The sequence below is a fragment of the Suillus bovinus genome (genome assembly GCF_016758785.1).
Source record: "Suillus bovinus strain UH-Sbo-P2 chromosome Unknown EDB93scaffold_15, whole genome shotgun sequence".
Classification (NCBI taxonomy): domain Eukaryota; kingdom Fungi; phylum Basidiomycota; class Agaricomycetes; order Boletales; family Suillaceae; genus Suillus; species Suillus bovinus.
Genome location: NW_024542071.1, coordinates 308909 through 322842, shown reverse-complemented (window position 1 = coordinate 322842; position 13934 = coordinate 308909). Strand labels below are relative to the sequence as shown.

General features: G+C 48.7%; 2 protein-coding genes across 2 annotated transcripts; one reads left to right on the top strand and one right to left on the bottom strand.

Moving 5' to 3' along the window:
* Nucleotides 1–719: 719 nt before the first annotated feature.
* On the top strand, nucleotides 720–1795 carry EDB93DRAFT_1082112 (uncharacterized protein; the record flags this gene model as incomplete). The annotated part of the gene is made up of 6 exons (XM_041445670.1): nucleotides 720–848; nucleotides 911–1065; nucleotides 1124–1232; nucleotides 1287–1316; nucleotides 1365–1439; nucleotides 1493–1795. 6 exons carry the CDS (start codon nucleotides 720–722, stop codon nucleotides 1793–1795), a joined length of 801 nt encoding a protein of 266 aa, XP_041309564.1.
* Nucleotides 1796–1911: 116 nt separating this feature from the next.
* On the bottom strand, nucleotides 1912–4443 carry EDB93DRAFT_1134238 (uncharacterized protein). Its single transcript, XM_041449066.1, has 6 exons — nucleotides 4403–4443; nucleotides 3950–4352; nucleotides 3756–3891; nucleotides 2854–3697; nucleotides 2302–2793; nucleotides 1912–2242 (listed from the first exon to the last, which is right to left on the bottom strand). The coding sequence occupies exons 1-6, from the start codon at nucleotides 4427–4429 to the stop codon at nucleotides 2072–2074; spliced, it is 2073 nt and encodes a 690-aa protein (XP_041309563.1). The 5' UTR covers nucleotides 4430–4443; the 3' UTR covers nucleotides 1912–2071.
* Nucleotides 4444–13934: the final 9491 nt, after the last annotated feature.

The following is a 13934-nucleotide window of genomic DNA, read 5'->3' as shown; positions in this document are numbered from 1 at the left end:
GGTATAGCTTCATCATGTGGCATTTGAGTTTGGAGACATGGTAGGGTGAATAGATGTTAGGATGTGCAGGCGGATTTGCTAAGACAATTTTGTGGGGACCATCGTAACCAGGTACGAATTTCACCATGCGTTTATTGCTTTCGTTCGGCGTCGAGGTACTCTCATCGTCGATGCGCTGTTGAGGTAGACATCGTCGATTCCAAATATTGGTTCGTCGCCTCTACAGTGGGCGTTTGCAGATGTCGCTTGTGTAATCTTTGCGGCTAAAAATGCATCATGTGCATCAGCGATGTCCGTAATGGATTCGAAATCGTTTGCGATGTTGGCGGGGAATTTTTCTCGTGCTGTTTGTACGGCTGTTGATGTTGGCGGTGGACGCAGTAGTGGTGTAGCCAGCGTGAGTAGTGACCGCAGCCATGAGGTTTAATCTGGATTGGTGTCGATCGGCGAAATATTTAAAAGCCTGGTTGATGGTCTTGTTGGTTCATTCATTTGACTCGCCATCTGTCTATGTGTGGTATCGATAAACCGTAGATGTCTTGAGTCGTATACCAGTAAGATGGCACTTCCAAGGGTATTGCAGTCAAAAGAGACATGCTGGAGCAGGAACTGGCGCCGGCGCCATCACGATTATATAAGGAAATCACTTCCGGGCTGCGGAGCCTATTAATAATTGACTTGCTCACCCGCTCGCCATGGAAGGGCACATCCGACTACCCATGGCATCAAATTCTCCAAGCTCGCCGTCAAAGCCAATGCGCAAGCATTTCAAGAAAATATCAAAAGCAATAATGAAGTCTCACCGTGTCCGACTTCCAAAATACGACTTACCCGTTCGACTGCGACCGGTAAGCCTCCCCCGGGACTATCACACGAAGCGCTAGCAACTCATGATCACTAAATTCATCAGTGGTTCCTCGTATTCACCTGCGTGATAATGATAATACTCGCTTTCTTAGGTTTCACAAACTATTCCCGGGCCCTACCCCTGAACGACAAGTTCCTACACTTTACTTGCTTGTGCGTCGCAACGGGTGTGTTTTACTTTATATTCGACGTAGAGGAGTGAGTTCTGACATTTTGGCTAACTGGATATTTGCTAAAGACTTGTGTTTAATTGTAGAGAAGCTCGTAGAATCTGGTTCTGGCGCCATTCAGGGCTGATATTCACTGCTGTCATATGTTTCTTTTTTGGAGGGTTCGTGAGTGAGATAGTGCAGTCCATGCTTCCAGTACGTTCCCCCCTTCCTCGTCTGAGCGAGTACGACGAAATCATGCGGAACTAGCACAAGGAGTTTCAATCTGGTGATGTGGTGGTATGTTTTCTTGACTCTGGCCTTTCATCCAGTAATCATACTTGACAGGCAAATTGGCTGGGTTCTACCGTCGGACTCTATCTCGCGTATCATATCGAGAAATATTACCGTTCGCGGCGAGAGGTGAGTCGCTTCTCATATCGTCCAGCGATCTCATGCGGACTCCAATTCTTCAGATCGCACGCCTATACCGCCCCTTAGACACGGACGACATTTCCGATGGAGACGATGCGTCAGATGGCGAAGGAGCGTCTGGAACACAACTCCTACCCTTGTATTCTCACCCTCCAGCTACAATCAAGTCGAAGCCTGTTAAAGTCGCCCGCTTAAATGACGTCTGGGACGAAAGAGAAGAGTTTTTTGATGTTGGCGATGATAGCGACGAAGAAGATGGTGCAGGCACACCACGACCGCAGCACGAAAGTTCTCCAGATGTTCCCCCTCCCCCTCCTCCGAAGATAATTATCACCAGTTCATGAACGCACCGGAATTTTCATAGCATCATGTACACCATCATTTAGCGTAGCATGCGTTGCATACAGATAAATCTAGATCATGCGGAACAAATGTAATCATGCTACACCCTTCCCGACATTCGGCTGTCTCAACACAAGGTCTCTGACTCATTCCTGAACAAATGGTGCATGAATGCAACACGGCATCACGTACACCATCATTTAGGGTAGCATCTATTTGGATCAAAATCATCTGTGACGAATGCGATGCAGTATATCTATATCCAATCGTGCTACATACTATGAAGGTCGAGCGGTTTCGAGAGCTTCAACGTCAGCTTGCATCGAAATAAGATCGCTCCTGACAACATCGATCTCTTCCTGTTGTTTCCCAGCAAGCTCTCGCAGTCCTTCGTACGCCGCTATAGGAACAACCGCAACATTTTTCTCAATCCCTCGCTCCAGAGTCACCTATCAAACACACACACATGAGCCTAGTCCACACGAAACAAAAATCTATGGTAGCTTACCTTTAGATCCCTCTTCAGCCCCTCCCCAACCCTATCGGCATCCTCCACCCATTTCCTCTTTGCTCGTTCCCATTTACCCACCGCCCACCTTATACTAGCAACAGCAACAAGTGCACCAGCACCTAACGCAGTCCCAGCTTCAGAACCAGCGCCAACGCTCAAAGCGCTCTCTCCAAATGCAAGCCACCATGCTACACCAGCACCGCCAAACATACCACCAAACGCACCCAGCACTGCATTTTGGGCATCACGTTGTAACCTCGTGGTGGTGTGTTGCATCAGTTGGGAACGTCGCGCTTGGATGGGGCGGGTGAGGGCATCTGGGGTTAGTGCATATGTTGGGGAGTGTGTGAGTTGACGGAGACGGTTGTCGAGGATAGGGGAATGGAAAGCAGGGGATGGCGATGGCGATGCGAGTTTGGCAAGTTGAGAAAAGGTGGATGATGTTAGGGATGCTTGAGTGGAGGCGAGACGACCCGTTTGCAGGATGAGCTATAGGTTATCAGTTTTACAACAACACCAACAACAAACATCTATGTGATGCGTGCATACCTGGTTTTCAAGTTCCCTACACCAGTGCTTGTCCATCGCAAAACCCACCAAAGAATCTATTTCGTCAACACGCCATATCATCTTAAGCCAGGTCAACGACTCTAGCAAGGCTTTCATCTCTTTCGAACCGCGAAGTAGAGCTTCGTCTATTCCAGACTCTACAAGCACCTCCCTACCTGTCCTCGCACGGACTTCTTCAACTTGCGACTGGAGCTCGCTGGCACTTGTAAAGACGCGGTCTATCGCTACGCGTGTTTGGGATACCGATCGGGCGCTAATATACAACGCGCTCCGCATTTGTATCAGAGCACTCCGAGTGCGAATAGCTGACAACAACGATGGCGGCGATGACGTGCGACCAGAGTCCTTCAATCCAAACATCTTCGCCAAAACATCGCCAAGAAGCGATATCCTTGACCCCATAAAATCCTCCTGGTATCTCTGAATAGCAGTAGGAGACGAAGGATCCGACTTGAGAGCAGAAACGGCTTCCAAAGCGCGAATAGGGTCCACAGGAAGAATCTTTCCTGGGCTGCAATTTGCAGCTGCCAGTTCCTTGGAAATGTAATCTAGCGCATGTTTGGATGCGCTAGAAGCGGTGAGAACGAGTATTGTGTTCGGCCTCTGAAGAATATGTTGGGCATTAGAGATAAGCGTAGGTAGGGGGTTTGTTAGTGGGTTCCAGAGGAAGATTAATACGTCTCCTTTGAGGAGGGTTTTTGGGAAGGAAGGATGGGAGGAGAGAGATGGGATTTCGGTGAGTTGTATGGGGAAGGGGTATTGTTGGAGCCAAGAGGCAGGGATGGTGAGGGTGCCGTTGACGAGGGAGGTCGATGATCTATGACTGTTCAGAATATCTGTTAAGTTAATGCACCGACATCGAACATAAGGCATGGACGCACTCAATTGTAAGGTAGGCAGACTGGTTTTTCCACCGGTTTCGTAGGATGTCGCTGTAAGCCTCATCGCTCGTAAACAGGTTTTCGAGGAGAGCTGTGATGAGCTCATAAGAGCCGGCCCACTGGTCAGCTCCGCATACTGGAAAGAGGTAACTTCGTTGGATACATGAACATAAAAAGTGGGACGGAGTACTGACCGACTACGCGAGCATTCGGATGCGCTCCTGGCAGGGAACATAAATCTGCCTCGACCTCGCTCAAAAGTTCGCTCCAGAGTTGGGAAGACTGTATGCCTCCGTCAGTGGTCGATCCCGGTAGTGCGCGAGGTAAAAATGTTGATGTTCTGTGCAAGAGAGCGGAGACCCCGTGTTGGCTTGAAGATGCATTCTTCCCTAGAGAATCGTTAGAGGTTTGAGTACGATTGCTGTATGCTCGGGTGGAGCTGTTGGTGTTCCGAGTCCGCCGCCGGCCAGTGAGAAATGACCTTGATTGTTTTGAGTCACGCAAGACAGAGAGCTCGATGCTGAGATCCCTTTGTGAGAGAATTGTACGAAGAACATGATGGCGAGCGACTAGACATGATGGCATTGAATGGTTCTTCTACAGGCACTGGTACGTGCGGGCGTTGATGTCAAGTGCACGTGACTCACCATTGACTTGTTAGTAACGAGATTCATTTTCAAATAAACCACATCTACCAACCGCTGTGTATATGATCAGCCTAACATTGTCTCAGCATCAGGGTAAGTGATACAATGAATCAATTTGAATGATGCCCTTATAAGTGCTGAGCCTTGCGGCCATGTATGAAGTTGATCACCTGATTTGACTTGTTGGTGCCAGTGTGCTGGACCCTGATGGGCCAGTGGTGGCAAAGCATCACCGTGACTCGTCCCTCGAGTCAATGGCACACCCATTAGCACAAACCCCGCAGAATACAGAGCCAAACCTTCTGATGCGGCACGCCGCATCTATCAGGTCGCCCTAATATTATCGATCAATATCGTTTGTTCTGGGCGTTGGTAAATATACGTGGTCAGGTGTAAGTTGGACCGCCACCCCGCGGCCACCTCAGGGGTCGAGATCGGCGTTAATGGCATTGCATGTGATAGAGCTTCTGCTAGTGCTAGCGACTGACGGTAAGAACATGTCTCTCTCCACTTTCGCTATCACACACTTACTTACTAGTATTACCAGATTCGCTTTTAGATAGACCACATTGATATTGTCAATTTGCAGCTGCTAAGCACTACGACCGTGACGACCATGATCAGTCTATGTCGCCTCCAGTGAATTCAGGGTATACTGCTATATTGAACCCCGTGGCTTGACTTATTACGAGCAGCGCGGAGTCGCGGACCATAGTGCTTCACTGCCTTCGGTTCCAGTGCAAAGTCAAGAAGGACATCTTGTGAATTTGCAATTTTGCATCATTCAATCAATCACAACAGCAATGAATTTCACTCCTTTATACTTGTTTGGCGCATACCGTAAAGCGCTGGATGGTGAAAACTCACTTGGTTTACTTTGCGAGGTGAGCTCATGAGTGAATGTGCGTCCCTTTTTCTGCTGACGTCTCGGACGTGCTAGCGTTGTTGGTGTTGCATGCCTCGGTCTCGGTTTTAATTTTTCGAACGTTGTAGCGGTATGCCGATCTGTCATTGACTTTTGCAACCACGGTTCATCATTCATATAGGATGATTCCCAGGGAACCCAGATATGTACGGGGATTTTTGTGATATTCCGTTTTGTGCAGATGTTCGTGCTAGGACCACGCCTGATCCTTGGCGTTCGAGAATATCATGCCAAACTCGTGGACAACTCCGATGCAACAACCAGCATGGCTTCAATTGCCTTCCAGGAGCGCCTGCATGTGTCAACCAGCAGTACTGTGTAGCGGGATATTCTGTTTTCAGTTCGAAATTTTGTTGTGGTATTTATTTTAAGTATCATTATTCTCTCGTATGTAGACTAAACAAAAGGAAGATTTCGTCGTTTGATCATTTCGAACTGATAATCATGCATGAGAACGCCGCCGTTCTTTGGCACTCGTCCCTTCACACTACGCTTTTGCACAACTCGACTTTATTTCGCAAGGAACACAACATCCTAAATTATTTCAGCTTAAATGCATGATATCGTTGTATAATATCAAGGATGGCCGGGATTTTATATATATCTCGGTCAAGGTTCGAAGGATTGCTAATCTAAATTAAAGGTCCAATAGGTGGCCGGTATTGGGGTACGGGCAAGTACGATGCATTCAATGGTATCATTTTATCATCCTATTCAATATTCATGATCGATGATCGATCAGCAGAGCTTCAAATTTGCGGGCCAAACGTTTGATCCTTCATCAAGTACTGAGTTGGAGGGTGAATGTCCGTTCCAAATTGGCGCCCTTCAACGTCATATAGAATCGGCACTGCGAGAGTCGCAGAAGCCATCGATATGTCTTGTTCGTTTGCCTGAGAGCTGAATGCCAAACCCCGTTCTTGACAGGCTCTCTCTTTTCCTGATCGACTGATGACGACATAACAGTATCGAATCAGTCGCAGTAGGGCAGAGAAGATATCTGCGCATGACCGAGCTAAGGGCGGTCCTGACAATCACCCTCAACCAGGAGATAAATGTTTGGATGTGTCGTTTAGGTATACTAGTCATCAAGGTAATTTGAGCCGAGTACATAAATTGTCTGCTGTCGATAACAACGAACAATGCCTTGCAGCCAGTGAAAACCTTCAGGTCGTGGGGAGTGTTACGGTTCCCTACCCTCCACTTCACTTTGTCACAGTGTCACCTTTCACACTGGCACTTTTCACCATTTCACACCTTCACACTTCACATATGCACACTTCACACCTTCACGTATCACAGAACATTCCATCACATTCCACGACCTTCTACCGTACAACTTCTCTATGATTATTCCTATTGGACGTTTACATTGTAGCTCCGCTTCAATACTCGTATATAAGACCTGTAGATACTTCATGTATTCTCTAACTTGACCTTGCCTAATATACCTGGCTAGTTCGCAACTTGATACCTTGTGTGTTGAGTTGGATCATAACAAAAGGTCAAGTTAACACCTCACTTGGACGTCTCTCTAGACTAGTCCACCAAGGAGCAGATGACCATGAACTCTGTGTGTCCCCCGGGGTTGGGATTGGCCACCCTGGGGGCGCACAAGACTATATGGCCAGGACCATCATAATGAATGAACGACTTGGGACAAAACCCATAGACAAATGACTTCTCGATAGGCCTGAGGTGCCTTAAGAAACCTACAGTCATTGTGACTGGTCTCGGCTTCGGCCACCAACAGGCGGACAAAACCGCCTTGAACAAATGACGTAACCATTGTTACAATAACATTTACTCCTACTTTTATTTTTCTTTTCCCGTAACCATGCCGCCGACTCTAGACCCATCTAGACTCGGCTATTCTCTTATCAAGCGGGCTGTCCGCACTTCTCTTCTTTCTGATTGTAACATAGATACTATCTTGCGCCGCATGGCGGTTTCACCTACCTTTGCTATCTTGATAGGTTGTACTCTTTTTCCTATCTTTGTTACCTTTCTTGTCGCGGCTACGCCGCTTCCTTTTACCTATATAAACCCTCTGTATCATAGATGTATTCCTTAACTTAATCTACTGGGTTTTCCCCTTGAAACCTGATCTACTAAGGTCTCCACCCTTAGTAGCCTGAACTCTGATTCTAAGGCAGTCACTCACTGTCTTAGCCTGAAACCCTTGATTGCGGTAGAAGTGCTAAAACCACTCACCGCCTAGGCAGAAGTGCTAAAACCACTCGCCGCTGATCCTGCATAGAAGCCGCGGCTCGTGCAGTAGGAAACCACCAGAAACCTTCCTTGTATTAGGAAGGCCGACGAACTGTTCGCCCGACAGGTCTATCTTGACCGGCAACAGCAGAACTATCCCAGTCGTAACAAAAGATTAAGTTCCTCACCCAGTACCTGTTTTCCAACAGTACTTTGACACCATTGATTCGATAACCGCGAACATCCTTGCCGCTGCATTTGGAAACATGTCGGGACCATCCGCCTCATCCAGTGCCGCCGCTGCCGCAGCAGCAGCTGCCGCCGCCCACAGACCAGTTGAAATTAAGATCGGAACCCCACTGACCTTTGATGGCAACGAGAAGAACGCAAAAAGCTTTTTGCTCTCGGTCGCCGCCTACCTTGACATCAACAGTGAAATCTATGACACTGACAAGAAATGCATCATTTTCGCCACCTCTTTCATGAATGAAAAGACGGCATTGACCTGGAAGGAGGACTTCCTGACGCTAGCCCAAGACACCACGAGGCTAGACAAGAACAAGCAACCCATTGGGTATGGAACGTGGGAAGATTTCAAGAAAGCCTTCCTGAAGGCATTCACCACGGGAGAAGCGGCCACCGAAGCGTGGATCAAGCTTAGGACCTTCAAGCAAGAAGGGTCCTTAGAAGAATACATCGCGGAGATTAGACATCTCTTCCAGTTGACCAGCCTGGTTGACGAAGGATCGAGGGTCCACTTCTTCACCGCCGGATTGAAATTCGGAATTGCCAATGCTATCTATAGAGCAGGCAATATCGCGAAAGACTTCGAAGGAATGGTCAATACGGCCAGAGAGATGGATAACGCCTATCAGCAAATCATAGCGCTGAGGCCCAAGAACCACAACCAGAACCAGAAGAAGAAGAACTGGTTTGGACCTGAAAGGTACCAACCACGAGGAGATAGAGACTCCATGGAGGTCGACTGCCTCTCAGAGAAAGAAAGGGCCGAACATATGAGAGCAGGCAAATGCTTCATATGCCACCAGACTGGCCACAGAGCCAATGATAGGGAACACCACCCAAAGGAGAAGAAACCGGCCCGTGAGGCCAAGCATAAGGAAGAAGAATCTGACGATGAAACTATGGATACCCGTAGGATGACTAAGAAAGGGGATTTTTAGAATGGAGGTCTGTATCGACGCCAGTCCCTCCCATCCCAGTTCGCACTGTACATCATGTTGGTAATAAAGAAGAGTTACGTGTCCCTGCCACTCTCCTCCCAACTAAACGTGCGAAACCAGTCGAAACCACCGTAGTCATCGACTTCCGGCGCCGCCGGATCATTCATCAGCACCGAATTCATCGACTATCACGGAATTCGGACCAAGAAACTCTCGAAACCCTTTACCATGGTCACCGCCGACGGTAGTGACTGCCGTGGCGGAAAGATTAGAGAATATGTCGAACTCGGCATCAAGATTGACAAGCGAGTCATGTATGGAAAATTCAACGTGACCAAGCTTCGAACCAAGGACAACATTCTCCTTGGATTCCCCTGGCTGAAAGCCATGAACCCAGACATCAACTGGGCAGAAAACTGTCTCACCCTCAACGAGACCCCGAGATCTAGAGAAGTAGAACTCTGGATAGATCAAGAAAGGAAGGACGCAGGCTTCAAGCCGCTCTTCAAACCGAAAGCCTTACCCCAGGAAGGCCCCCAAGAATATCCTGCACCCCAAGAAGGTGCCTATCAAAGAACCAGTAGCCCCCAAGAAGGCGCTGAACCCTGAACCCATGACTTCAAGAAAAGTCTCCGTTGTCTCTGAGCCTACCCGCCAGAGGAAAGAAGAATTCCGTGCCTCCATCGAGGAGATCCCCGATGAAGATGAACCCTATCCCGCACTTGAACCCTGATCCCAGACGAAGAAGATGAAGGATTAGAAATCCCGAACTTTGATCAGAAGTATGACGCTTGGATAAAGGATAACTTCGCACCAAAAGTCGAAGAATTGGCCTCCTTTTCCCTTACCGACGATGAATTCCTCATTGAATACTCCCAGGACGCCACCGCAGTACGCCTGATAGAGAATTTGGATTTGGACACCCCCTCGACTCGTGACGGTACCTCGGCATTTGAAACCAAGAAAATGGCAAAACCCCCCTCACTTCCTGAATACCTGAAGACTAGCAATAAGTCTCAGGAATTAGCCATGGAAGGTGAGATTGAGAAGAAGAAGAAGACTTTCGAAGAATTAGTCCCTTCTTACCTTCACGACTTCGCCGACCTTTTTGCCAAAGACGGTCTTAACTCCATGCCACCTCACCGACCCGGTATCGACCACAGATTGAAACCAAACCCGGATATATCCCAAATCCTCCAAAGCTCTACCCCTTATCTGAGAAAGAAAGGGTTGCGGTCAAGGCATTTATTGATGAACACGTAAAAAGGAATTCATCTCTCCCTCGAAATCCCCTCAGTCAAGCGGCTTCTTCTTCGTTGGAAAGAAAGACGGATCTCTACGGCCTTGTCAAGACTACCGGTATATTAATGAATGGACGATAAAGAACGCATACCCCCTTCCCCTCATCCCACCACTCTTAGCGAAACTTCGCGATGCAAAGTACTTCACCAAGATGGATGTCCGATCTGGATATAACAACATTCGGATTCCACCCTGAAGATAGATGGAAGGCAGCATTTACGACTGAATTCGGACTCTTTGAGCCGAATGTCATGTTCTTTGGTCTTTGCAATTCACCCGGTACTTTCCAGGCCTATATGAACCAGACGTTCCAGCAGGAACTGAACGAAGGATGGCTCATCGTTATATGGATGACATCCTGATATTTTCAAAGAACCTCGGAAGAACACCACTGAACGAACACGCCGGATACTTAGATATCCTCAGAAAAGAGAAACTATTCTTGAAAGCAGAGAAATGCCTATTCGACGTACAAGAAGTCGACTACCTTGGAATGATCATCAGACCCGGACAGATCGCAATGGACCCTACCAAACTCAAGGGCATCGCAGATTGGCCGACACCGAAAACCGTCACTGATGTGCGATCTTTCCTTGGATTCTGCAACTTTTATCGGCATTTCATCCCGCACTTTTCTGACATCGCGAAACCTCTGAACAACCTTGACGAAGAAGACCCAGCCATTCTGCTGGACTGAAGTAGAAGAAAGCAGCTTCCAAGCACTTAGAAAATGCTTTATGACGGAACCTGTCTTGAGAAACCCCGATCCTGCAAAGCAATTCGCTATTGCAACTGACGCCTCCCTAGTAGCAACTGGAGCAGTGCTACTACAGACCGACGAAAACGGCGCTTACCACCCCTGCGCCTATCTTTCTGCATCCCTCAATGCAGCAGAACGAAACTATCAGATATATGATAGAGAACTATTGGCCGTCATCCGTGCATTAGCAGCATGGAGACATTATCTCGAAGGACACGGACACCCGGTAATCGTATTTACGGACCACATGAACCTCCTCTACTTCAGATCTGCACAGCAGTTAACACGCCGCCAAGCGCGCTGGCAGCTCACCCTGAACGAATTCGACCTTGAATTCCATCATGTAGCAGGAACGAAACTCGCTGTCCCTGACGCGTTATCACGACGCCCTGATCACCATCCCACCGAGACCGACAACCAGAATGTCATCTTACTCCCAGATGACATGTTTGTTCGACTTATTGATATCGAACTAGAAACAGCCTTGAAGGCAGATGATCCTACGGCGGATCCTATCATCAAAACCGCCAGTGACGCGTTAGATGGGCTATGTTTGCCCCCCTATGAAGTCGGCATTATCCGACTGGAAGTTCGACAACGGTATCTTACAGTACAAGAACCGTGCCTATGCACCCCCTGCACTTCGAAGCCGTATTCTACAGCTTCACCATGATCACCCGACCGCCGGACACCCCGGCAGATTCAAAACAGAAGAACTAGTCAAACGTGACTATTGGTGGCCCCAGATGGGCACCTTTATTAGGAAATATGTCGAAGGATGTGCCACGTGTCAGCAGATGAAATCTGACACTCACCCCACTACTCCTCCCCTGAAACCGATTAGCTCTTCCGGTGTACGCCCCTTTTCCCAGCTCTCCGTTGATCTAATCACCGACCTCCCCGAGAGCGGTGGTTATGATTCTATGATGGTCGTGGTAGACCATGGACTTACAAAGGGGGTAATTATTTCACCTTGCAAAAAGAACATCACCTCCGAAGGAGTAGCGCAACTATTTTTCAAGAAAGTTTTCCTACGCTTTGGGCTCCATGACAAGCTCATTTCAGATCGCGGACCGCAGTTCGCATCGAAGTTCTCCAAGGAACTCGGAAGATTACTCGACTACTGAAGTTGCCTTATCCACCGCATATCACCCTCAGACCGACGGACAGACAGAAAGATTGAACCAGGAGATTGAGACCTACCTCCGAATCTACTTGCCGATCGAACCCTGAAACCTGGGTACAGCATCTACCTAATGGCAGAATTCGTGCATCAATCATCGAAAGCACGATGCACGGAACGCATCACCATTCTTCCTGATGATGGGCTATGAGCCTAGAGGCATCCCCTACGCCTTTCCCCCTACCGACATCCCCGCGGCCGAGGACCTGCGTCACCAACCTCCAGAAAATGAGAGAAGAAGCGGTGTCTTGCCACAACATCGCTATGCAACGAATGGCCGAAAGGACGCACAGGAAGAAGTATGAACCATGGAAAATTGGAGATAAGGTCTGGTTGTCAGCAGAAGCATTTATTGACGCACCTACCCTCGAAGAAGCTGGCGCCAAAGCGGCACGGCCCCTTTACCATTACCAAGGTGCTATCTCCCATCACCTTCACACTCCAGCTTCCGGAACAATGGAAAGTCCACCCCACATTCCATGCATCCGAGCTATCCTCCTATCGGGAGACAGAAGTCCACGGTCCCGAATTTCATCGAACCCTCACCTGACATTATCAATGGGGTTGAGGAGTACGAAGTAGAAGCGATCCTCGCACACAAAGGAACAGCGGCACGCCGTCGCTATCTAGTATCCTGGAAAGGATACTCATCTGCCTAGCAACGAATGGGTCAAAGAAGACGACCTAGAAAATTCCCAGACGCTTCTCAAAGCGTATAAGAAGAGGACGAAATTGGCTTGAAGGACAGAAGAACGAAAACAACCCCAGTCAAAGAAAACATGTCCATCGCCCCCTCTACTCTTACTCTCGATTCCGCCGAACTCCAGGACCAATTCGTCCCCATCTCCCAGACAGAACGATTCGTGTTAGATGAACGCTCCTCCCTTGCATCCTCCGTCTCCGACTCCCAATCGTCAGAGGATACCGACGTATCACTTTCGTCCTCTTTATATTTCACCGTCATTGATTGTATTGAGGGAGACGCCCTCCTTGAAGCAACGCTACTATCTGAGCAACACGCACTCGAGCTGGAAAGAAAGCTCGCCGAACGACCAGCAAGGAGCGCAGCAATAATTGCTGCCGTCATTAATATCATCAGGACCACCCGCCTGATTGAACTATCCGCAAACCGAATTCCCCTCGCCTCTGCGCAAGAAGCCCATGAAGTCATTCAGTGTCAAAGGCGCATCAGATCGATTGCGCTTCAGCTTCTCCCTGATAGCCTTAAGCCTGACCTGTTATCAGTTATACACATCGTTGCCAACCGAACCGCGACTGAAGTCGCTCGTCCGCCTTCTCCTCCTCGTCCTCTCTCCCGTCATCAGTCACCAGATCGTGACCCGTCTCCTGCCCCTCACCCTATCAGAGCACCGCAACCGCAGGTTGCCACCAGAGGAAGAAAACCTACCGGATACCAGATCGCTCGAAGGCGCTGCATGAGAGCAGACAAACAGAAAGAAAGAGAGGTCATTGACCTCACATCTCCATCCCCACCTCCTCGCACTTTCACCAAGAAACCAGGCTTTGACAACGTCAAATGCCGCATTTGTAAAGAATATGGGCATCGCCACAAGAACTGCCCTCAGTACTCCTGCGTGGTATGCCACGCCATCGCCCCCGGACACCTCTCGGTCTATTGTAAAGACCTTAGGGGAACCTTATCCACTTCCGATCGTCTACACAGATGACGGATTCTACGAAGCCCTCCGCAACTGGGAGGCAGACCAGAGAGCATTCTATGAGCAAGAATGCGAAACAGGCCGATGAAGACTATCGCAACCAACCAAGCTCCTCTACGGACCTTGATGACTTTAACAACGCCGAAGCGGACCCCGTCTACTATGACGACGCTAGGATGGATTGAAGTCGGAGACTTCAACGGTTACACCGGGGTAATGTTACAATAACATTTACTCCTACTTTTATTTTTCTTTTCCCTGTAACCATGCCGCCGACTCTAGACCCAT